At 43.0% G+C, this 25,654-nt stretch overlaps 1 protein-coding gene across 7 annotated transcripts in view; it reads left to right on the forward strand.

Moving 5' to 3' along the window:
* Window positions 1-25,654, forward strand: part of PARD3 (par-3 family cell polarity regulator) — a 1,362,300-nt gene that overhangs the window by 412,556 nt on the left and 924,090 nt on the right. For all 7 annotated transcript variants that reach the window (XM_078663327.1, XM_078663329.1, XM_078663332.1 and 4 more), the window contains exon 3: window positions 3,005-3,185. In XM_078663327.1, coding sequence (XP_078519453.1) covers window positions 3,005-3,185 — 181 coding nt within the window. The remainder of the gene's footprint in view (window positions 1-3,004; window positions 3,186-25,654) is intronic.

Here is a 25,654-nt window from a genome sequence, read left to right on the forward strand (position 1 = left end):
ATCGTATCCCCTGCTATCTACGCACATATCATTAATATATATCTAAAAGTACATTAAATCTTTATTATTAAAAGTTATGCATGCTCATTGGTCGTTATTTCATGCTTTCTAGAGGGGTTGTTTTATATTAAAGAAAAGGTTGAAAGCAGATTGTAATGGCGTGCTTTGTCACCATTTTATTTAGGTTTAGGTAGAGAAGGGAGTGTATGGTTTCTAACCTATGCTGCTAAGCTTTATACAGGCTTAAAAAAAGCTAATTTAAAGATGTGCTACTTTTTGGAATGTGAGAAAATAAGTCCGTGAATGGACTTCGCAGACATGGCCTGTAGAAGTTTGGCGTGTGTTTTGCTGACACATCCAGAATGCTTGTTAGCACTTAATTTGTTGAGCTACTAGTCACAGCAGTGGCGAAATGAATGGTCGACTGAAAGGACCGTTCTTGCAGTGTCAGTGAAAATAATTGACTTGAGCAGTGACGACCATAGAGTAGGAGGACAGTAGCACATTGGAAGACTTTCTATCCCCCTGTCAAGTTCTCTCGCTCCCTCCCGCACTTTATCCTCCCACCCACTGGCCCTCATTCATTTGGCGTATTAGCATCCTTCCTAGAGCTAGCTCGTCGCTGGGCGGTGCTCTTGACACTTTTCAGTGGACTTGAGAGTAACTTCAACTGGCAATGTCTTATTTTTTCCATTATCTCGAACGCTCTTTGGTGTGCTGTTAGTTTTTGTACTCAAAGCCTCCATTTTAATGTATGACTGTTCACTTTGTCAAAATGATCTGCTTATGAAGTCTTAACATTTTATGACTGTGCCAGTTTTTCAGGTCTGACTTTTTGTTGTGCAACGAAAATGCATTTTTAGTGTGTGAAGATATTTTTTTTTATTATCAATGCGTTTTTACCTAAGCTGTTACCTCATGGTGTCTAAGCTATTGTGTATTAGATGTTGGTGTACATAGTGAAAAGGGAAAATATTTTTTGTAAACTGTATCGGTTTTTCACGAGGCTTCTTAAAAAATATTTACAAACCTTTGTGTTATTGTCTTTGTCTCCACAGCGGTTAGTAACTTTCAGCATAATATTTCCTCTTTGTAGCGTTGATTTTGGACATAATAAAGGGAATTCCTAAACAAATTGCAGCTTTTTTTTAAAAGTTAGTACAGTTTCTGGTCTGTCAAAATGTAACCTCTGTTCACCCAAAGGACGTTTTCATAATCTTAGATATTGGTGGTCAGCGACAGTCACGGACGGGTTAATAAACCACACCCCCTATTTTGTGTAGAACAGAGTAGGGGTGAATAAAGAGAAATGTTAACTATACCCTACAGTGCACAATCAATAGCCCTTTCTTCTCACAATTTGGCTCTGAGAAAGTACAAAATTGCAGCAGATGTAATATTTTTTTCTGTAATGCTAATGTTCAAAAACATGCCTGGTGTATTTGTGCCCAGAGATCACATATTTTGCCAAACTAATGCAGTTGGTTGCTGCGTTGGCATTAGGCACTTAAATCTGTCACTCTGGCATAAACAATATCGAACCCCTTCTGGAATGTGTGTGCATAAGTGGGTGGTATGTTAAGATACTTTTCTTTTGATTCATGTACCTAGGGTTTCCTGGGTTAACTTTCTATAGAAGGACTCCTCAATTAAGGGAAAGCACAACTTTAATAGAGAAATGGAGGAGTCGGAGTCGTGTGCTGTCCCCTCTTGATGTGGTTTATACATATTTACCAACAGAGGGTAATCTTCATTGAAAGCTATTTTCTCTACTAAAAAGGGACGCTTAATATTGCAGTTGTGTTAGGGAGAAAAGCAAATTTGCACCCTTGGCGTCTACTATATGTAATGGAAGGTTTACTGAATGGTGTAATTGAATATTTGTTTGAACATGATAGTTCCCTGTACCCGCCCTCCTACGCTGATGAGCAGGCCACTTACAAGTTGTGTGTCAGCAGTGGTGGACTGAGGCTTTGAGCTGCCTGGGGTGGATGCCCCACAGAGCGTTCAGGTCTGAATGTCCCTCAAGCTGCCGAGTCAGTATGTCCCTTGACCGGCTCTGCATGCTGTCAACATGAGGTGTCAAGGGGTGCCGGAGAAGAGACTGCATTGCTTGACAAGATGGACAGGAGTGAGTGCTGCAGCTAGATGCAGCTTAAAGAATCTCAAAAGCAAAACTTCTATTCCTTAAGGAGCTATGAAGTGAAGACGCCGTGTGCAGCAGGCCAGCGCCTCAAAGGCTTTTAATGTAGTCAGTCTGCCGCCATTCTTTCTAGTGCCTTAATAATCAGTCCTCCTCTGTGAGGAGCTAGAATGCACTACGTACTCCTGTGTTATCTGTATGATTTTGTTGATAAATCCAGGTTCCCCCCAGTGTCTACTTCCCCCAAAATCTTTATTGATCATTTTCTATTGTCAATAGCTAACAGAGAAACCTCTTCAAAAAAGTAAGCTTTTACCTCTTGATGTGTGCATACATAGTATTGTGCAGTATTAAAGCCATAAAGCATGGCACTCAAAAGGTGTTCTGCTGCAACTATTTTACTTTTAGAAATAACACTCTAGTGGGTGTATCTGGGAACGGCTGGTAGCTTAGTTTCATTGCTTGCCGTATCCATCATAATCTTTTTGTGCAAGAATTTTTTTGGGAGCAAATCCTTGGCCACACAAATTGGACTTGGTCATTAGATACTTCAAGCTAATGGGTTTTGATTTAAAGCTTGAAATTGTATGATATAAGAATTACATTCAGATGTGTATATAATGATTTGCAGCTGAAGGGCTTTGGGAGGAAGGTAGCATTCACCCTACAGAATATTGGTAGTAGTCATTCATTTAAAGATGTGATCCAGATAATAATTAACCATGACTTTCTGTTATCCAAGAACCACAGGCCTTTTGTGCCTTGTACGCTCGCGAAAAAACTTATCTTTTGTTAAATGATGAAGAAAGTTGCTGTCGTTTTCACTCTGCTAACTGTACGTCTTCTCTTCTCTCCTGGCAGCTTGTTGCAATATTTGATGAGCAAGAGCCGCACCATGGGGGGGATGGCACGAGCGCCAGCTCGACTGGCACCCAGAGTCCAGAGATCTTCGGCAGCGAGCTGGGCTCCAACAGCATGTCTGCCTTTCAACCTTATCAACCAACAAGCGAAATTGAGGTCACCCCTTCTGTCCTCCGCGCAAGTAAGTGACTGCTCCCGCGTGCTTTATCTTGACTTGTCATGACAGCCTCTTCCTACACAAAATGTCTCATCAACTGCCCTTTTCAAGAAGTTTAGTGGCAGGGTGCATTTAATTCTTCACATTCCCCCTTCAACATGTTTAAAATACTTTCTCAAAACTTGATACTTTTTTTGACATGCCACTCATTGTGGCTCAGTAGGCAGATCCTGAAACTAACATTTTTATTGTGGGGGAAAGCATTCTCATTTTTCCCCAGGTTGCTCATCTGCTGTACTACCTAGTCTTGAAGTTAGAACAAGTATTTGCAATGCAATAGTTCTCCCATTTGAGAGAATTTAAGCTGTTCGCATTGTATATGACAATGCCTTTTATTAGTTGTTTTGATAATTAACACATAAATTAAAGGCATTGTAATTTACAATGCTTATAGCTCCAACTCTTGTAAATGCAAGACCTATTTCATTTCAAAGAAGCGACTGCCATTGTCCCGGGCTGCTTGGAAAGTGAAAGCACGCATGGCACGCAGAATCTTGCAGGAAAGCACGTTGTGCATGTAGCAGGAGAAACTCATTAAAAGAAATAGTGCTTACGGACTAAATAAGATATACCATGTGACAACTGAAGTAAAAGTGCCAGTCCTCATAAAAGGTTATAAATGAAGACAAGGCGGTACTAATGAGGGACTAACAAGACTATTAACGAATCAGAAGCCAGCATTTAAGAAGGACAATGACACAAGCCACTAAAAAATATGGGCAGAGAGTGGGTTGGGCTGCAAAACCATACTCTAATACAGAATGCCTCGCAGAGCAGCGCATGTACTGCCCAGGATCGACCTAAAAAAAAGTTTCTCAAAGTAGTGCAATGTAAAACCTCAAAAACATACAAAAATGAATACACTTTCAAACTTTGTTGTTTGTGTTCAGAAAAGAAAATGCCATTCCTCTGACTCTACTCGTAGGTCCCTTGTGTATCATCAAGCAGCGCAAGCACATTAAGTAGTCTGGAACACTGAGGACTTGCCTCGGCTCCAGCAAAGACGTGACTGACTCTCTTTTGCTGTAGCAGCTGCGTTTGTCATCAATTGAAAACAATGCACCCTTTTTAGTTGGCATGAAAAGGAAGGTGTGCTCTTTGCAGTTACCCTGTCAATCAGCCTGTTTTTTTTTTATTTTTAGAGATTGTAACTATATAATCATTTTTTAATGACAAATGTGGCAGTTTTTGCATTTTCTATTATAATATAGCATTTTGCATCAAACAAGAAAGAATAACTGATGTCTAAAGAATCTGAGTTCGCTCACTCATATGCTACATTACCTGATCTTGCCAGCACTCTTAGACATGTGTTGTCCCTGTTGGTTGCTCCTCTGGCATTCATTGTTGGCATATGGTTGCATGGGTTGCTGTAGAATGGGAAGAACCTGCACTAAGGCTGCGCCAGATAATCTGCTCTCATCAGTTGGGAATCTTATCCGGATGGCCATCTTCTCTGCAGTCACATTTTTGCTGCAACCTGCTCTTGATTTAAGCTAATAATCTACCATGTTTACACTGAAAGGTGGGACTCACATCTACATTTGATTTGGGTCCTTAAAAACTCCCTGCCGTCTACACTGTATTTGATGAGCTTCCAGGACTGATCACGGTGTACCGCCATCTATCAGATGTACAAAGGCATTGGACTGAATGACCTTCCCTGAATAGAGGGTGTCAGAAATCAGGCTATTAATGTGGAAGCGGGCATCCCTACCAAGTCAAAAACCGACCCTGGTTAGGTCAAAACACAGTTCCAAGCGATGTGGGGGTATTCCCAGACTAGTCGTGGACTTTTGGTTTCACACTGATAACTTAGCCACAAGAACATGTTTCTGTCATATCCAAATATACAAATATGGCTCAGTACATAAGTGGCACACCTCGACTAAAAGAGGAGTGGTGTACGGCGAGGAAACTTGTAACTGACCTGACATTAGACCTGGGCATCATCACCCCCCAGTTCAGCAGGTTGAGTGGGGCGTAGTGTGCTCTTGAGCAGTTTTGATTTACTTGAAATGTTAAACGTTTTGTTTAAAGCTCACTTTAATTTGATCACAGACTGACAGTCTCTGAACTCAATCTCATAAAGTGCCAGGACACTCCGTGGAGTGGCTGTGCGCTTTACAAATCATTTACTCACTCATAAATTCCACTGCAGGAGAGTATCAGGAGGACGTTGTATGGTAGGTAACCCAATGGCACAATAGATCATGGAAGGAAGAAAAAGAGGGATGAGAAGGATGTATTGATGTATGGGTGGGGAAATGGGTGGAAAAGTAGATGGATGATGGAGAGAGGATGAATAATGGCTGGAGAGAATAAATGGTGAGAAGTGGATGGATGCAGAGAAGTGGCTGACGTGGAGAAGGATGAATGGATTGAGTGGCTTTAGGTTGAAGGATTTAAAGATGAATCGATGAACGGATGGGTGGATGGTTGATGGGAAGAAGCAAGGGCAGAAGCATGAATGTAGGATGAGTGGAGCAAGGATGAAAAAGATGTAAAGAATGATGTTGATTGAAGGAAAGCAAAAATCAAAGCATGGATAAAAGAAAAAGACATAGTAAAAGAAGGGCAGAAAGACAAAAATAAGGAAAGGAGGAAAAATACTGGATGTGGGTAGGAAGGAAATTTCAGAATGTCCTCAGGGGCGTGCTTGTTGAAATTTGTTGAGCTAACCTCACTCGCTTACTACCATTTTGGATATAAGTGAGGTGTATTTTATTTTTCTGGCTCCTCTCTTACAGTCAACATTTAATTTCAATGTTTAGGTTAAACGGGACTAATCTTCACTTTCATTATATAACAATATTCTTTTCTCCAAGTGGTACAAAATGTGAATTTTCTTTTACAAAGAACTAAAGAGGAAGTAACAGGCTTGTATATGTGGCAAGAAAGTGGGTAAGATATATTCCAGTAAGCACAGTAATGAGGTTTTGAGCGGTGACAAACCCTTTTTTCTATCCACCCTTTTTTTCTTTGAGTTCTTATTAAAAAAAAAAAACTCCTAAGTTACCAGATTTTGGATGGCTGTTTTCCTTACTCTGTGCAAATTCTATCTTCGGTTTATTTACAGCCAAACTGTTCATAGATGAACACAAAGCATCAGATGCATGGAATGAAAGCCATTCTTCCCAGGCATAGAAATACTACAGAACAGAACAACAGAATTTAGCGTTTGCGACAACTTGGTAGTGGGCCATTAGCTCTTCATCTCTGGCTACAATGGGTTTAGTCCCAAGCTTCGTCATCAATTGCTCTATGTACTGAGATGATCTAACCCCAGTGGGTAGGTGGCTACCAATGCATGTGAGATACATTCTTGAGCTTTAATACTATGCCTAACTCACTCCCAATAATAACTGCATATCCAGACAAATTAACTTGGTTGTGCTTCTGTTGTTAAATTATGGAGTAGTTGGGCATGATACTACATTCCCCTAGTCGCTGAGGTCAGTAAGTTGAAAAACACATGCCCTTGCCACGTGAAACCTCCCCAGTTAAAGGTGGTATTAAAAAGAAATCTTGTAAGCAAAAAAGCATTGGCATAGCCAATAGGTGTTGCCTTTTGGACTGTATTAGTGTGTAGGCATGCAGTGCATTAACTTGGGTGCTGTGCCGCTGGGGATTGAAGATCTATACAATTACAAATGGGGGTGAAGGGAGAGGGTAGAGAAGAAACAGACAGGCCAGAAGGGCGAATGGGAAAAGAAGCAACACAAATAGGGTAGATGCCTGAAAACATAAATACTCCTTTGGCGTGCTTGAAGACAATAAAAAAAAATAACTCAAACATTTGATTGTCTGCTGCTCTGACAGTTAGCATGACACACATGTGGCTTTCCAGACTGACCTAGAAAGGAAGAGGTGAATGAACATTCATCTACTGCATTACCGTCCGGGGCGGATTCTGGGGAAGCACACTAGTTGATACACAAATAAAAAAATACGTTACAGACCTGTTCAAGATTAAGTAAGCCTGCTTTGATGAAATCTACCCGTCAGCAGCATTCCATTTCACATGGTTCACCAGGATCTTCCGGCTACTGGCATCAATGAAGCCTCTCTTTGGCCTCACAGACAATAAAAAAGTGGGTAACATTTTCAGCTTATCTTAAACAATGATGCAAGCTCCAAGTCCCCCGCAACTTAGATAACTCACAATAACTCATGGTAGCCAGTCCATTGACGGGAGTTCCTGCGACCCCTCCAAATGCACCATAGTTTCTCCCCTACAAATTTAATATAGCTTCACCTGATAATGTGTGAGCACCGGGCATCCAAGTTCTGCACTAGTAGGCATATACGGCTAGAAGACTTTTTGGGGAAAAGACTTAAATTGAGGTGACATAATTCGCAACAGATGTTGGTGTCAAATAGAAAAACAAGCGAGCTGTAGTGTTGCACGTCTATTGACAACAGACTGCGTATGTATTTATCAGGTGTAAGGTGGGGCGGCGGGAGGCCGAAGTAGCAAATAAACAGGGGCCGAGTGAGCCTGCCAGATGAAAGAAGACTGCGACTGCACTGTGCTCAAAGGGCTGAGGGCGGAGGGTATGGCTTTGAGCCCGCACAGCCTGCGCTAAGACAATAGTGGCTTTGTGTGCGTTAGGGCATGTGCAGACAAAGGAGTTAGTGAAAATGAGCGCTCGTGTAAAGCACCATTAATCAAAGAAAATAGTAGTCCCAAAAGCATTTTTTAAATGGGGCAAGTGTAAGGCTACATGTATTGGAGCAGTGCTCCGTCGGAGGGGACCAACCATCAGAAAGGAGAACAAATAAGAAAGATGCGCCACTTGGAAACAAGGGTTTTAAAAGGACCCTCGAAGAGACAATTGAAAAGCAGTTGGCGGGCTGTAAACCCACAAAGTATGTACAACACAGTGCAACCGCTGCCTAGACTCTACCTAAAAACCAAAAGAATTATTTTATTTCTGTTGCAACGAGCATAGCTTTGCGAGGAGGCTACTGAAAGCGAGATTGCGGTTTCCACTGCCTTTTTTTTGGTTTAATAATGTAACAACCTTGGACATTTTGGATTTCAAGTCCAGCAAACCTGGTTAAAAACCAACAGGTTTGAACTCCTCGGGGTAGTCGCAGTCCTATATCATCTTCTACTGATTGTTTACTGATCCACTGTTATGACTTGCACTTTTTGCTAAATGCACCACCACAACATTTTCTTTCATTTTCTCTGTAAATGGAGGCGGCGTGCTCCATTGTAGTTGCTTTTCATCTGCGTTATGACAAACAAAAGGTGGTGAAAGTCTGAAGCCCCTATAGTATGGCTGTAAACGCGATCCTGGTTATTACATCATGACACGGCCGTAATCTATTAATTAGATTGAAGACAAAGTGCATATAGCTATAATTATTGCATATTTATGGCTAATTGCATGCTTGGCACCGACTGTTGTGCTTCTCTGCAATGAAAAAATGATGACATCTTAAGTGGTGTCGGACATCTTTTTTTTTTTTCTCACCTTAAGTAATTTTTTCATTATCACTAACTTTGCTTCATAGAAATAAAGTGCAAGTCAGATGACATGTCACGCACCCTCATGCTGTATTTACATGTTGACTGTTGAGACAAAAACCAAAATTATATATGTTAAACTTGTTCGCATTGGGACCCATCCTCAGTTAAATGATTCATTCCGCTCCACATCTAGGTGCTCTAAGCTTCAACTGGTGCATTGCCAAGGCCACAGATTCTTGGAATGATACGTCTGTGCTTCAATCTTCAGGTGCTTTGTAAATTTACATGAATGTTTCAGGAATCAACTATCAGTCGAACACAAGTAAGTGCTTCCAGGGCCGGCTTTAGTGCTGGTGGCGCGACAATCTTTTTGGGCATTCTCCCACCATGACCTCCTCCACGGAATCCCTCACTACCACCCGGCAGAAGTGCCACTCGTCTCTCCATAGCCCCTCTCTCACATTTCATTTCTTTTAAAGCGCTGGTAAAGGCTGGCTTTAACTAATCCACTCCGCTTTCCCCATAAAATACATAGCTGTTCTTTGCAGCAATCATATTAACTCTCTGCGCTACTTTATATTAAAACTGCCTCTAGATAAAACTACCATCTCTCTCTCTAGCAGGAACATTGATCACAAGAGTAATCTTGACATTTTTATTGCTGCCTGAAAGCTGGACGCACAAGTAACCCTGCACTGGTGCTTTTAAATCGTAAGTTATTGCTAAACACAGTGCATCCACCCCCGACCCCCCTCCCCGAGGTCAGTGCCCTGCTCCAAGTCAGCACCCAGTGCGCCTGCACCGGTGGCACTGTCCCAAAGTCGGCTCTTGAGTGCATCAGCAGGGGTACTCCCACTGTTAGCGATTTTTCCACCTAAGCAGAGGAGTGAAAAATGCAGGGTTATTGGGGGATAACTAAAGGTGTACGCAGGTTAGCACAGTGAAATACACAACTTGTCATGTGCTTTGAGTGATTAGTTTGCACAAAAAATAATAATAAATGCAGGACCCTAAAGATTTTCTTGAATTGCATTTAGCAGGATGCAGTGGGGAGGACTGGGACAGACTTGTGACTGTTGTGTGACTTCACCTCTTAGCCATATATATATATCTATACAGGCTACTGCCCCTTGGGGAAACTGGTGATTGTTTTCCAGAACCGGAAATCTGCACATTGGGAGCGGTTTGGCACCCATCCACAGACTAAAAGGTGCAGGTCATGCCCCCCTATCCCCACCAGCAGACTCTCTGCCCTTCTAAAGAGTTTGAAAAGTGAAACATTCGTGTCAAGTGCTACCAATGCTGGCTTCGCATCAACACTAATTTAACCACAAGAACATATTAATGTATGGTCTTCCTGCAACTGCATTTACCATGATGCACTGGGGAGTCCTGGGACCGACCTGTGTGCGACTTCACTCCTTAGCAGTGATTTCTTTGGCGGACACAAACCGTTCTTGAGTTTGTTCTGCTGCAAAAAATCTGGTACATCATAATACCAGAGTGTTATGGAAGGTTTTGCGGAGTTGAGTCCCATACAAGTGCAACCAAAAACCTCAAGCTCACAAGCTGCTCAGATGCAGTCTCAGTTGCGTGTGTGTCCTGAGCTAGAGTTGAGTCGGACGCAGAAAAATGTGTTCACCCATCAAGCAGCGAAGACCCCAAGCCCTTTCTCCACCCCAAGACCCACTCAGGCTACACTACTTCAGCACAGGCACAACAGGGCTAGCAGAGCAAGCGGCTTCACCTGCTCAGCTCAATATTCTACTCCCTGCACTGATCCGAACTGCTTCATCAGGAATGTCTTTTTGTTCACCTAGAGGTTTATGCATTCCTCTGTCCCTGAGGCTTTATCTTCAAGTCTTCTTAAAGATGTTCGTTTTTACTGTTTTCTGCATTATGCACCAGAAAACCTCTCATTAGAAAGTACCGACAAGAAACATCAGAGTGCGCTGACCATTGTCGCAAGTGAAGCGCAACCTACATTGTACTGCATGAGAGGCGGCAGTTTAGGAATATTCAGATTAATGAAAATGTTTTTAATGCATTTGTGAAGCTACTAGGTGAAAACCAATAAACTGGCAGCAAGGTTAACTTCCTGCACTGTGAGTGCACTCTGACTGGCACCTGCCTCCCAAGGAGCATGCCTCTGAGTGTGCATTATGGTTTTTCCAAGATGGTCTACACGTATCCTTCAAGACCTTTCTGTTAACTTTTTAAGCTTGTCATAAACTAGTAGTATTCAACGCATCACGTTGGTCCTGGATATCAGATACACAATATAACAAGGCTAGTAATGTACTGGGCATTGCTCCGCATCCACTCCTTACCCATTCCGCCCATCCCCCCTCAAAAAAAGAATTTCAATCTCGGCTCCACTAAAGGACAAACAATTGAGCCATGATTGAGGTACCCCTCCCGCTTGGAGGTTATTTTGGGTAGCCTAGCACCACTATACACTATTTCCTGCTTCCTCTGATCGGTGTTTTGATTCGGTGCCATCAGAGTGTTTGATTTTACCGCTACCTTGCCCAGATTTCCTGTTGTTTCATCTGTTGAGCTGACATTTCTGTGTCTCTGTGAGATTTCGCTGCCCTTCTGAGGAGACCGGGGGATTGTTAAGGCAGACTGACGTGTATTCCCCGCTGAAATATAAACTGGAGGCGCAGGTGAAAATTGCCAAACCTAATGAGCAATTTGGCAGATAAGACAGGATGTCAGGCGACAGCAGCTCGACAGCGGGTATACAGTCTGCTGAACCAAGTTGTTTGTTTCGCAGAAATGAATTTCAATTTCTGTAAACAAAGCCCTTACCCACTATTTCTCCGATTGCATAGATCTAATTCCCCCCCCCCCCCAACCTGGGCTAGTTTGGGAGGGGCCGCTTCATCCTCCCAAATTGGATTTGTGTAGAAAACCCATTATGACTATTTATATTTTCGAACTTGTGAAAAGCCCAGAAATAATGATGCTAATCAGCAGTTATGCCCCTTACTAGATGCATGTTCTAATGTATTTATAAGTATAGGGAAATGCGAGATTGTTGTCGGACCATCACGTGCGCACAACCACATTTCATTCTAGAAATTGCCCACTTTCTGAAATAAGGTTCTGTTCTTTCCAGAGCGCATGCTTCCAGTACTCATCTGGCAGGGAGGCATAATAACTAGTTATTCATTACAGTGCCACAGGCCACAGAGGCCCCCACATTTCATTATGGATGCTTTTGGCACTGCGGAACCTTGGCTGATCGCGTTTTTCACTTCTTGCCTCAGCGACCAGTTGATAAAAATCTTGTTAACGGCTGAGTTTTCCAGAAGGGGTTTTATTCATTTCCTTAAATGCCAGGAATTGCTTTGTGCTGCCACTCTTGTCCGCTTCCTTCTGCCTTCCTTGCCCAGTTCGAAATTACCCGTCTGTCTGAGGCGCTTCCTGCCAAGTCCCGCTTCTGAAGGCGAGCAAGGGATGGGCAGTTGAGCACCGATACAAAGCAAGGATGTATTCCTGGATACCCTCACAGGGAATGTTAAGTGAAGCGAGAAGGCCAGTTCATGAAATTTAGATCTAAAAAACCACTGCATAAAAAATACTAATCCAGATGCATGCTGATATTGACCGATTTATGATTATTTTTGTTGCTGCAAGTGTGAATGCTTACTTTGTAACCCAAAGGTCGCAGGTTCGAATCCCGGCAGATCAACTGCACTTCTCATAGTACATATCTGATGAAATCCAGTTAATGCACAAAGATGAGTTGGTGGGGCTGCAACATTATTTAAAGGGTTAATACCACATTTTATTAGCAATGTGGGAAGGTGTACAGTTGCAAGACATCCTTTTGTAGATTGTATAATTACAAATCCTATATAGGTATGCAGAGTGTAAAAGGTTATTACCATTGATGAGTGTGAGGAGGGGCCATGACTCCTAAGATGTCAAGTTGTGAGTGGGTCATGGGTGATGGTGCCCCTCCCTCCCTTCATTAGTGGTAATAATTCACATTTACACGGTTCACATATGCATATATGGTTTATGCTATGTCATGTGTTTTTAATAAAATGTTTAACAAAAACTTGCATGCAAGCAGTTCTATTCGAACAGTAAGGTAAAATAACACTGAATAAGCCAGCTTAATAATAAAAGATGTATTCCCCTTTGTCAATCAGTAAACAGTGTTTTGTCATGAAAGTTTCACTGTACAGTGGTAATACGTGGCATGGCATTCACAGTATATATGTGTTCTCTCTCTCTCCCTCTCCCTCCCCTCCCCCTCTACCTCTCCCCCTCCCTCCCCCTCCCCCTCCCTCTATCCCCCTTCCCCTCCCTCTACCCCCCTTCCCCTCCCCCTCTCTCCTCCTCTCTCTCCCTCTCCCCCTCTCTCCCTCTCCCCCTGTGTGTGTATATATATATATATATATATATATATATATATATATCTATCTATCTATCTACTGGTGGTCGCCAGTAGATAGTTATACATAGGAACAAAGTTTCTATAGGTAAAGCGTTTTTTGTTTCAACAATAACTTTGGTGCCGCTTGACGAATCTTCATGACATTTTCAAAAGAAGTCCCCTTTTTGGTTCAGCTGCTGTGTTGAAAGTTTCGGGGTGATCTGTCAAGCAGGGACCAAGGAAAAAGGGGTCGCAAAAAGCTTTTTTCCCATGTTAACTCAATGGGGATCTTTCATTTTTTTAACGTGACTACATTCCAAACTGGTGAACGGAATTTCACCAAATTTAGCAGAAAGCTAGATGTTGGTCCAGAAGGTGCTTCTTGTTATTTGGTGTAAATATGTTCAGTAGTTTCACAGATATTTAAGCTTGAAAATTATAGATATCTGGGGGCCCAGCAGCCTACTGAGACCCTACAAAAATGTGATTGGCTGCCAGCACTTCAACCAGGAAGTGTTGGACCCCATCTTGGGACTCTGTTGAACTGAGTCCCACAGAAAATGAAAAAAAATAAAAAAGAGACCAGTTAGAAGCATCTGACAGCCTAGGCCTGTTGGGGGTCCCATTGTGACCCCCCCAGGGTAAAAAAAGCATTTGTTCTTAAATTGTGGGCCCCCCAAAAAATGGAGTGCTATCTCTTGCGCTTCATTGGTAATTGGTCCCCAGGTGGGCCAGGTCCCAGGGGCAGTATACAACTAAAGGAAGGAGGGGTGCACAAACCCTCCCCTCCTTGGGTTTATTGCACCACGGAGCCCACCAACTCCCCGGGGTGTCAATGAAATGAATAGTGCAGGTGTTGCTCTTGTTGCAACCCCTGCGGACTGCCGCCTCCCCAGGGCACAATGTGAGTTTTAATGTGGTGACCTGACCAGCCTTCCCGTAGCCCTGATGACCACCACACTCTAGGACAAAAGACAACATTACTGCGGTGGGGCTGAAAGCCCCCCCCAAAAGCTTCCAGGACCACCACATCCCTGGGGCAACACTTTGAAACTAAATACAGGAGCCACGCAGCCCTGGGGGCCACCACCTTCCCAGGGCTGTTCAGTCCAATGGAGGGGGGTGTGTTGGGACAACTCCAGCAATGTCCCGGGATGCAGAAAGTGCTGTTGCTTGCTGACAGCAGAGCATGTGTCCGTTTCCCTGCCTGCTGTCAAGCGAGCAAGAAACAAACAAATTGCTTTGAGATCCAGGGAGCTGCATATTCAGCAGCACCCTGAATCTCAAAGCATTGGCGGCTCCCGCAGGAGGTGGGGAGCCAGCAGGGACCGCGGTGGCCTTAGGCTTCCCCATTGTCACCATTGTGAAAAAACTGGGTGCCCTGGGTGGGACCAGGGCACCCAGTGCTCTGTCCAGACCCTGGGGAATGGGGTCCTCGAGGCCAATATCTGGCCAGGAGAGGGTGGGGGAGGGCTGCACGGCCCCTTTCTCCAGCACTCTGCAAATATATATAGATATATATAGATCTCCAAGTGAAAAGGTTATTCTTGGAGCACGGCCCAATCGAGCATTAAAAAAATCATGTGGAAGACCTGGCACATACTCGAAAAGGATGAACACCTCAAGCAGATCTTCGGCACAGGCCCTAGAATAGCCTCCCAAAAAAGAAAATCCTTAGGGTATATCCTCACATGCAGCTTTTAAGATCCTCACAAAAGAAAAAATAGGTTGTTGAATAAGAAGACTGGATTCATAAAATGCAGTTCCTATAAAGCTTGTCAGGATGGACTGAATCAGAGAAATTATCAGAACTAAGAGGGCCTCACGATTCAGGGAGGCATACCATGCTACCTTGACCACAAAGTGTATGTCTTAAAGTGTGACTGTAACAAACTGTACATTGGCAGAACTATTAACAGACTAAGAATCAGTAAGGCGCAAAATATTCCATAAGGAATGAGAACGAGTTAATTGATGGCTTGCCACTTTTAAAAACACCATAATCAACAGCTACAGGTTTTTAGTTCTACGAGATAAACAGGATGAACAGCCAAGGGGGGCGATTAGGAGAAGGAATTATGGAGAGAAGAGTCCAAACTGATTGTAGCACTGGGCACGGAAGCCCCCTCCGGCCTAAGCACCGACACAGAGCTTCATGTGCACATGTAAACTGGCCCAGTTTGATGGGAAATGGAACATTATCCCCAACTGAGTAATTGTTAAACTATTGCTGTGTGAAAAAGCAGCTGTGACTCCCAAGACTTTCGATGCCGCTTGGTGCAAACCACCTCTAATTCACCTTAATATTAGCTATCAAAATAACGAGGCAGGCGCAGGCAAGTGGAAAACGAAGAACAAGTTTATTACTTCAGGAGGAGAACACATCACATCAGACACCGGGGCTATCGTCAGGGGGTGCTCTAACTGCATCTCTGTGGCATTGCCTTTTATACCCTTTTTCGTCAGTTTATGACATGGTCAAACATTCTTGGCATCAGTTTTATTACATAGTGAAACATCCTTGGAATCCCCGCCTTAAGCTAGTTCCCACACAAATCCAGCAGAAAATGTCCCCCTCCACCCGGATCTTACAGATGATCGATATCTCGCAGCTGGACATTCCGACAGGACCTAAAACATGTGGGATCGGTCAGATCAAAGGGGTCGGGTCACTGATTAAATTCCGGCCCCTTTGTTGGTGAAGCAAGTTCTGTTGTTATATGGGCAATAAACAATGTCCACAGGGGTCGGTTAGTGCTTGGGACCGGACTGAGCGGCCAGGTGCAGGGAAGGAGGTTATAAAAGGGGGCTTGCCTGTGCATGAAGGATGAAAGGACAAGACGGTTTGGCGCGGGAAGTGACTCCAGGGCATTGTCAGGCTGACAAGGTTTTACGACCCTAGTACGTGTGTTCAGGCTTGGTCCGGGTGCTGGGGATGATTGCGAGGTCAGGGTGAATCATAGGTGACTAGCAGGGAATGAAAATGGCTGTGATATCTAAAATGGTTGCTGTTTAGGCGCACGCAGAGGCCCTTGCTACGCAAGATGATGCAGACAACGTTTCACGATTTTCACTTTGCTCTCAACAGTGGCTGTGGCGAACATAAATGAACGCCGCTTATGTATACTTAAGGTTTATGGTTTTCCACAGCTGTACATAGATGGCTGTTTCGAAGTGGACTATCCGCTCTTTATCTGCCTTATAATCTTGTTTTAACACAGCACAACTTAATTAATATTGTTAATAACTATTTGATGTCAGAGATTCTAAGCACAGATGTTGGTGAAATTGCACTTTAGTTGACATGTGATGTACTATTTACCATGATCCTCTGTGATCTGCTCTACATGTAACAGCGATCCATTATGGATGGTATGAATGTATGACACCTCACCTTAGTTTCCAAAAGCCATGAGGCAATATTCATAATGGACATAGAACAATCCATCTGAACTAAGAGTGTATAATACTCATGTTGCCCACGGTTTAATCCTTTGATCACAGCATGCAGTATTTAGGTTTGAAACATGCAGTATTGACATGATGATCTGATTAAGCGGGGGTCCCCCTCAAGGTCTGAATCTAACACTGGTCATTTTATCCAGAGCCTAAAAGATTATTAGCATCATTATTGCATAAAGCACATGACTTTTGAAATAAAGTTACTATTATGTGATCAACCAAAAAATGCGGCTTGTACATGTGGCGCATTGCAAGTTGGGGAAAATTATGTGTATTCATTAATCATGTGAAGCTATACATCTCTATTAAGGTCCATAGCAGAGATCAATGGGATAGTGGGGAATACTAATAGCATGCGTATGGCGCCACCAACCTTTTGCAAATGCACAGTCTTGTATTAGAAAGAACAGTGCAGTGTAGGAAGGACTATTTAATCATGCTCTGGACACCATGGAGGCTTCATAGACCCAGTAGATAGCATCACGTCAAAACGCGTCGGCCAGGAACTTTTTTTTTATTTGTAATTTTGCAGTTTGAACTTATGAACACATAGCTTGAAGACTCCCTATGGGACTCCGTGTGTACCTCTGAATAAAATCACATCAGCAGCTGCAGTGGAGTCTCATGGTGTTTTGTGCTGCCATGTTACGTACCAATGGAGTAAGGACGCTAGGAAGAATAGCTATCGATATATCAACACACGCACACACTCCCTAAGTTAACTATAACCCTCGCCATGCGCTGCTAATTACCCCATATATTACATCAGCCATGACATCTCCTATGACATAATTGATAATATCACTGCAACATTTGCAGTGAAATTAGTGATAAAACTGTGCATGGAAGGAGTTATGGTTACCTTAGGACAGAGTTATAATTACTTTAGGACAGAGTTATAATTACTTGATATAACTATAACTGCAGAATTTCTACGGTTTTGTGTGTGTAAAATCTCAACTTAACTATAAAATCCCTGTAACCTTTGTTTTTTCCCCCAATAAATAAATATATCGGGGGGCTCCTCTGTTAAGGCAGAGGAGCATCACTCCACTGCTTTTCAGCAGTGCAAAAAAGGAAAAGTAAGTAAGTACAAGATATTATCATTTTATTTTTCCCTGCTGATGCTAGTTTTGAGTGTGGTGGGGCTTGGCTGTCACCACGGCTAGCAGGGGGAGGAGTGGTGAGTGCACTTAAGTGCACATGGCGATTTGGCCCGACAAACAGAAATGCGCACTTAGCATGTTCTCCACCTGACTGTATTGCATAGCCTGGGTGGAGAACCTGCTCAGACACCCAATACCTGTCTGAGCACGGAAACAGAGCACTCAGACCAATCACAACCCAGCTGTCATGCTGGTGACAGCGACATCATGATTGGCTAGGGTAGTCTGGGAGCCCGTGTGCTTCCGGTTCAGAGAAGGAGAGGCGGCTGCCCGGGCAGGTAAGTGATTTTCTTTTTGAACCCAAACCACTACTACCCGGGAGCAGCTGACACTTAAATAGGTTTCTTGTTTCATAGTTGTAGTATGAGAGTGGGAGGTTTGTAGCTTTTATTAACATCGATGAAGTTGAAATGTAGTTGTTTGCATTTTCTTCTGAGTTTAAGATCTCAGCAAGTCAGCTCAAGCTGAGCTACCTTGGTGGCGTGTGACTCTAAATAGGCTGGCTCATTAATACATGTTAAATTATTTTGTACAAGAAATTTAAAATGTAGCACGAAAGCACAAACCTAAAGTAACTGTGACTGGATGAAAGAGTTGAGTATGTTGTTGCTCCTTCAGTCATAGCCATCGCATTTCCGAAAGAGGAAGGTATCTTGAAAAAAGATAGTCAGTATCAAAACTATAGCAATTACTTGCCTTGTTGCTTTAAACCTTGCTGCAGGCGAATTTACGTATAGTTATATTAGACAACCTGGAGTATTTTACGGCGTTAATTTGCTGTTGCTATGTTCTGTCCCAGCACCAGGGCTGTTAGCACACTAATTGTCTTGAATCTAGACCCAGACCTGGACCAATCCTCTGGATACTAAGAAGTTCCTGACCCTGGCACGCCACGAATCTTGGATGGGGATTGTTTGGTAACACCGGATGTAAAAGTGTGGGTGTCCAGACTGAGCACGTTATTAACAATTCCTAGTGCTGGTCCTCTGTTCTAACGGCCAGGCAGGCCTTCAGACATTGTGTGAATGTTTTTTTTCTTTTCAGGAAGCTTCTCTTTCAAACAAACAAGGCATCAAACAAAGAAAACCGGAATATATATCCGCTTCCTGCGTTTTTAAATATAATCTTTATGGAAAGAGTTTTTGAATAGCAAAATACCTTGAATGTGTATTCTTTTATTCAGTTTACAATACTCGTCTGTGTGCACGTGCCAGCATCACTTCCTGTCAGAGGAAGGAAAGAAGGTTTCTTTATTCGAACAGATTCCATCTCAAAGGGTTCATCCTGCTTGCTGTAAAATCATGATTGGTATTAATTTTTCAGGAAAATTATTTAAGAAATATTCCCTCTGCAGCTTCTGTGCTGTTGTTTTTACTGCAAAATCCCACATCTGGCAGTAGGAGGCAGCAGAGACTAATAAGACACTTTGTTCTACTGTGTGTTTTCTTACTGTGCTAAACTAGTTTAATTAGCAGAAATGCATTCAGAGGAATCATTGGTTTATTCTCATTTTTAATATTGATATTCTACTGAAATTGCTCCTACCCTCTTCCAGCAGCCTTTTCAGGCTAGCTACTTTCCCCAGAACTTCCATAAACCTAAAAACAGGGCTTGGCTGTCCTAGGCCAAGTTTGATTTTACGCTCTGGTTTACTTCTCAAACAAATCGGTGCTTTATATGTACAGATGATTGGAACCATCTCTCTTTTTTGTGGACCTGAACTTATTACTCAGCATCAAACTTGAACCAAGAGCAGAAGACAGGAATACAGAAGAGGGAGAAAGAATTATAGGAAACAGGCAACAAAAGGACAAAGCATAAATGAAACGGAACCCCCAAGGGTCAGTTAAAGGCATGGGGAGAGTAGGGAGGTAGAAGAAAGAGTGATGAGATGGAATCAAATCTAGGCAGCCTTGGAACATTGTACCCCGCCATTTGACAGCACCAACATTTGGCTCCTAAGAAAGATTTTAGGTTTCAGCACTTGATTTTTTTAAATAGTTATTTTTAGACAAATTAAGCATTGGAAATAACTGACAAGGTGTAGATCAACTCAATAGAAAGATTGAAAGAATAAATGAAATCCCATACCTAGGCAGGTAGGGTATGTTTTTCAGGAAAATCCTGTTTAGTTACAGGTCACACTTTAGATGCTGGTAGACTACTTACCTCTGCTCTTCGGTGTCATCTTTTGTGTTGATATGCTTGGGCCCAGTGGCTGAGCCCATTCCTGAAGGTCTTTAGTTAATGAATGTATGTTGAAAGGCTCCAGTTTAACTTCAGTAAATGGAGGCTGTGGTGCTTGAGGACCTCCTTCCCAGCGCACATGGTTGGTGACCTCAGATTTCTAAGTGACGCCCTCGGGGCAAGTGTTCATATCATGTTTCACCTGTCATTCTGTTTTTCATTTCTCGATTTACCTCCCCATATACTCCTGGGAGTCCACTCACTGTTTTCTCATTACCTGATTGTGACAGCAATCGGCACATGGGTTTAAAAATAATTATATATATATATATATATATATATATATAGATATATAGATAGATAGATAGATAGATAGATAGATAGATAGATTCAAAGGTTTGCACAGTGAGTGAAACATATCTGTATGCCCTGTGACATTTGAGCACCACTTAAACATATACGTTGGTGGTAAGTCACCAAAAGGTCAGATTTTTAGTAATGGACGCTTGAATCCACACTGGAATTTTTCCTCCAGAGATGGGAAAACATCGCTGTCTGGGACATGCCCTGTGGGGACACGTGGGACAGAATAGCCTAGGTGTTCGAAGTAGAACCGCATGAGTTAAGATTAACTCTGCTCAGCGGGTGCTGGTGAGTGATTAGGTCCGTCTTCAATTCTCTCGTTTAATAGAGATCTGTTGCATGCCAGTGGAGGATGACTGAGGACCGCAGTGCTGTGGGGCTTCTGAAGACGGTTCTTTAGCTGCTTTAGCAGGTGATAGGATTCTATGGTGGGAGCAGCAGACTCGCACAGAAACGCTTGCTCCCTTGTTACTCAGGTTACCTCAGTGGGTTAATCAATTCTGCTGTTTACCACACCCTGCAGTAAATCCTCTCAACTTGTGTCCTTCGTTTATTTAGTCCCTTAAGCAGTAAAATACGGAAAAAGTGTCTCCAGTGGTAAAGGAGATGTAGTTGCTTCCATGCGGGGAGGGCTCATGCTTACAGTCTTGAAGCTTCTGGGTCTTTTCTGTCAACAAATAGGCTCTGGGTCTAGTTTAAGGTGTGACCAGGCAGCTGCCTTACACCACCACCCTTGGGGAAAGATCATAAATTGCATTTGGGATGACAAAAATGGCCTTTTTAGGACTCATAGGTGTAGAAGACATATTGCTACTGATGCATAAAAATATATATGTATAGTGTGCTTTTGGTCAGCCCCTTGCTCTTGTTGAGGTAGGTTTCTGGTCTAGCTCATATCCCAACTTTTTAATTTAATGGCTTTCTTCCCTCTTCTTTTTTGTTGCACCTCGGGAGCATTTCTTGTTTTCTGTGTTATAAGTGAATGAATTGTGTCCTTCATTGCTTTCATTCAGGGAACTCGTTAGGTCTCGGCTACCGTAGGTTGCGCACATGCGCAGTCTCGCTGGCGAGATTTAATGACTCTGAGTAGCAAGGTTAAGCCCCGCCCCTCTTCTCCATTGGCTGGCCTCCTAAACGGCAGCCAGCCATTGGAGAAGAGGTCCCAGTGACGTCAGTCTTGGGATATAAGCCCCGTTCTTTTCGGATTGGGGGGCGTGTTTTTGACATTCTTTCTACCTAGTGACGTTCTCAGTCAAAAACACGCCCCCCAGTCTGAAAAGGACGGGGCTTAAAGAAAACTCGCGTCATGCCTTGAAACCGCTTCTTGTTTATTTATTAATGTCGATAATATTTCACCATAGCAGCTGGTTGGCAACCACACCCTGTCCTTACAAGAGAAAATAAACGAAAGTGAATTCAGGGATGTGGGCGCACTGGATGTATTATAAACCATCATCACTGCACGCGCTGCGTGCATCAGCCGGGGCACTGCACACGCTGCACACACACAGCACCTATACTCCTGGCGAGCGGCGCCCGTGCACACTGAGGTGCGACTTGTGACCAGAAGAGGCACGGCTCGCGAACAGGCAGCCGCTCTAGTGCTCGGCTTTATTTCCTGTGTGCGCCTGAGCAGCCTCCTGCCTCTACCTCACCGCCTGTGATAAGTGTGAGTGTTCAGAAAAGGCAGCAGCATTTTGAGGAAGTGTGCGGTGCACGTCGAGGGTGGGGTTAAAGCAACGGACAGCCCCCCCCTTCGCCTCCTCAGTGGAGGAGGAGGGAGAGGCGGCAGTGTGCAGTTCCTTCACCTGCCAGCATTGCATATACCAAGGGGAGAGATAGAGAGCGGGAGCGAGTGGAAGGAAGGGGCACGAAGCGCACCGGCGGGGGCAGGGCGGACACCCCGCATCCATTCCAGGTACGTGCGTGCTCCCCGTCTTTTAAACTGATGTGTTGTTTTCCTCTGTTTGTGAACGTTGGTCGTGTTGCTGTACGCACAGAGCGCCACTTGACCCCTGGACAAACTCGCAGATTACTTGTTTCTTTTGGCACTCCAGCAAGTCTGTGTCTTTTTGCTCTCTCCCTCATGTGCTGCTTCCTCAAATAACCCCTGCATGCTCTGTGGTGCTTTCTCATCCCCAGCTTGCTTGTTGCTTCCCCCACCATTCAAAGCTTTTTGTTTGCCCTTATTTTCTTTATTATTCTCCTTCCTTCTCGCCCAAGCCCCTCTGTTGCGCCCAAGCCCCTCATCTCCCAATATCTTGCCCAGTATTGAACTTTTTCCCCACCCACTCCTGTTGCTCCTTTGACCATCTAATTGCGGTCTTTACAACAAAAAAAATGAATTTCTTTCTTTTCGATTCTGTATAGCATCAGCAAAAAGGTGTTTTTCTTCTTATTACTGAAGTTAAACAGTACAGGTCAAAAAGCATTTGCAAAGCAATAAATCCGCATTGGCAGTGAAAAGGTGAAAACTTTTCGCTTTGAAATGCTGTTTCTATGAGTAGTGCAAAGAATGTAAAAATGCTGATTTTACCTGTACTCTTTTTATTTAATTTTTAATTTTTATTATTTTATATAGCGCAAACTTGACCTTGTGGAGCATCAGAGCGCTTCACATTACATCCATATATACTCAGTTTCTATTGTACATTTCGCACTAAAGCATTTACCGATTCAGAAACCATACCATTAACTTCATTCAGCGACAAAGACTTGTTCACATTCATAGAATGCAAGTCTAGCGGATCCCATATTGCAAATTAGTTTGTTGACATCATTGACTATAAACCCCTAAAAATATCGGGTGGGATTGAATCTTTGTACCAGATGTTCATGCGTGGATTAAACGCAGAGTTTCTAGGTGAGGCTGCGAGATTGAACGGAAAAAGTTACGGGAGGAATTTGCTCATTAGAAATATCTTGGTTTCTTTAGTGAATCTTGCGGTGTTTGGTAATCTTTTGATGCTTGGAAGTTGCGAGTACCAGATTCTCAGTGCCACTCCAGAGAATGCTCAGTCATATGTTTTTTTCTTCTGGAACATCGGTGGCTTCAGTAGTAGATCTCTGGCGCTCCTGGAAGATCTAATACCCCTGTAAGACACAAGTTTCTGAGCTAGATACCTTGGTGTATTGCGGTATAACGCTTTGTGTGTGATACATGCTATTTTGAGTTGAATTCTGGCTACGTATGGTAACCAGTTCAGGGCCTTCAGGTGGGGAGAGATGTGGTTGATATTTTTTGACTCTGTTATAAGCCTTGTTGCTTTGTTTAGGCAGGCTTTTAGAGGAGCAGTTGTAATCTTGGGAAGCCCAGAGAGCGTTGTGCATCTGTATTCAATCCTCAAGATTACTAATGCCTGGACTGCCAATTTGAGGTCTGCTGTTTCCATGAATAGTCTCAATTTCCTAATGTAATTCAGGTCAAAACGGGCATTCTTAGCTAACGAGTTGATGTGGGCTTGCATGTTCAGGCTTTTATGAATAGTAATTCGTAGTGATTTGGTTGAATCCAACATGTTCGGGGTAAAGTTAAATGCGGTGATAGAGCTGGTCCATTCTTTTACAGCGGTCAAATTTTTGGGGGGGATATAATGAGGAATTCTGTCTTTTGCTTGTTTAGTTTGAGCTGATTTCTGATTAACCATAGCATAGTTGCCTTTAATGCCTCGTTCATTGACTTGATCTCCTCCAACGATGAAACCTTCATGTAAATCTGTGTCATCAGCGTACATGAGGAAAGAGATGTTGGCAAGGCGCAATATCTCTAAGTGGTTCCATGTATAGGTTGAATAGTGATGGAGAGAGGGTTGAGCCTTGTGGAACTCCAATCTGAGTGGGGGAAGAAGCTGATGGGTTATGATTCACCAGAAATCTCGGTGTTCTATTCCTCAAGAAGGACTTGAACCATTCTAGAACTTTCCCTGAAAAGCCCATCCTGGTTTCCAGACGATCTAGTAACATCTCGTGGTTGACTGTGTTGAATGCTGGTGGTAGGTCAAGAAGGATTAAAAGGCATGTTTTGTCGCCATATGTAGTATTACAGTTTCAGTACTATGATTAGGTCGAAATCCCAATTGGCAGATGTCTAGTAGATTGAATTTGGTTATGTGTTGGCTTAGTTGTTACTGCACACATTTTTCTATCACTTTTGCTAATAAGGGGATGTTTGATACCGGCCGAAAATTGTTAGGGTCTGCGGGATTTTCTGTTGGTTTTTTTATGATGGAAATGACTTGGCCTATTTTTAAGGCAATCTGGGAAAGATCCCTGAGATAGGGAAGCATTGACTATTGATGTTCAGCTGGGGATGATGGAATGGTCGATGGCCAACACACATATTGCTGGGAGTGGATCGTTGTAATGGTAGTTTGGTTTTGTGGCCGACCAGGTTTTGAAGATGTCTATGTGGTTGCTTTGCTGTAGCAAATGGATATCTTAGTCTCAAGGATTTTTGCTCATCCTAAAACTCCTGTGGTCTGGAATCTGGATCTGCAAAGACCGTGGCAGCCTCTCTACTTTCTGTCCTTTTTTTTTGCAGTTTTTTAAGTGCACTAGTTTCTCCAGCACCTGTTTTAGGTTATGCTATTGACATATCACACTATATCACGCCATGTAATTTTATACAGTCCTTTTAAAGTGTACGAGAGCACTCATTTGATTGTGAAGTAAAAGTATTTTGTTCTGTATCCTCTTGCAGTTAATGCCCTACACTCTGGTTCGCGGGTATGTTGAATTCTGGCACACCCTGTTCCCAATTTATCTATGGCTTGCCCTCCTTCAAATAGTGTTTCCAGCTAATCTTTAGATTTTATACGCTCTTAATTATTTCATTTTTGTTTCTAAATGTATTCCAGGGCCCTTCTCATTGATATTTTAAATCCTGCTGTATACATTCCTACTTGTGGCCTATTTGCTCTCACCAGTATCGTCTGCCGCCTCTTCCACAGGTGCTTTCTTTGGTTTTAGGTTATTAATTCTTCTTTGCTCATCATCTGCTGCGCTTTTCCCTAACACACTCCCGTTGTATTTGCCTTGTTTCAAGCCCAGTGATTTCTTTGAGATTCCTCAGCAATTTTAAGTAGTCTCTTCCTGTCTCTTGACATGAACGGTGGCTGTATTTTCCTTACTTTACTTAACGCCTTTTTTCTTGAGTTGCTTTTTGCTTGATGAATTCATATATGCTGCATGTGTGTTTTTTGCTTTTTCCTGTCACTATAAGACTCCAAATTTACATTTTCCTAACTTAATGCTTGTTGTATGCAAATTAAGACGGCGAGTCGAAAGAGTACAAAACAGAGGTGCTCAGCAGGTTTTCTAGCTAGAAAAAGTCATAATTAATGCATCAGTGCAAAAATGTGGATGTAATTACAGAGAAGGT

Source organism: Lissotriton helveticus, chromosome 10 (assembly GCF_964261635.1).
Source record: "Lissotriton helveticus chromosome 10, aLisHel1.1, whole genome shotgun sequence".
NCBI lineage: Eukaryota > Metazoa > Chordata > Amphibia > Caudata > Salamandridae > Lissotriton > Lissotriton helveticus.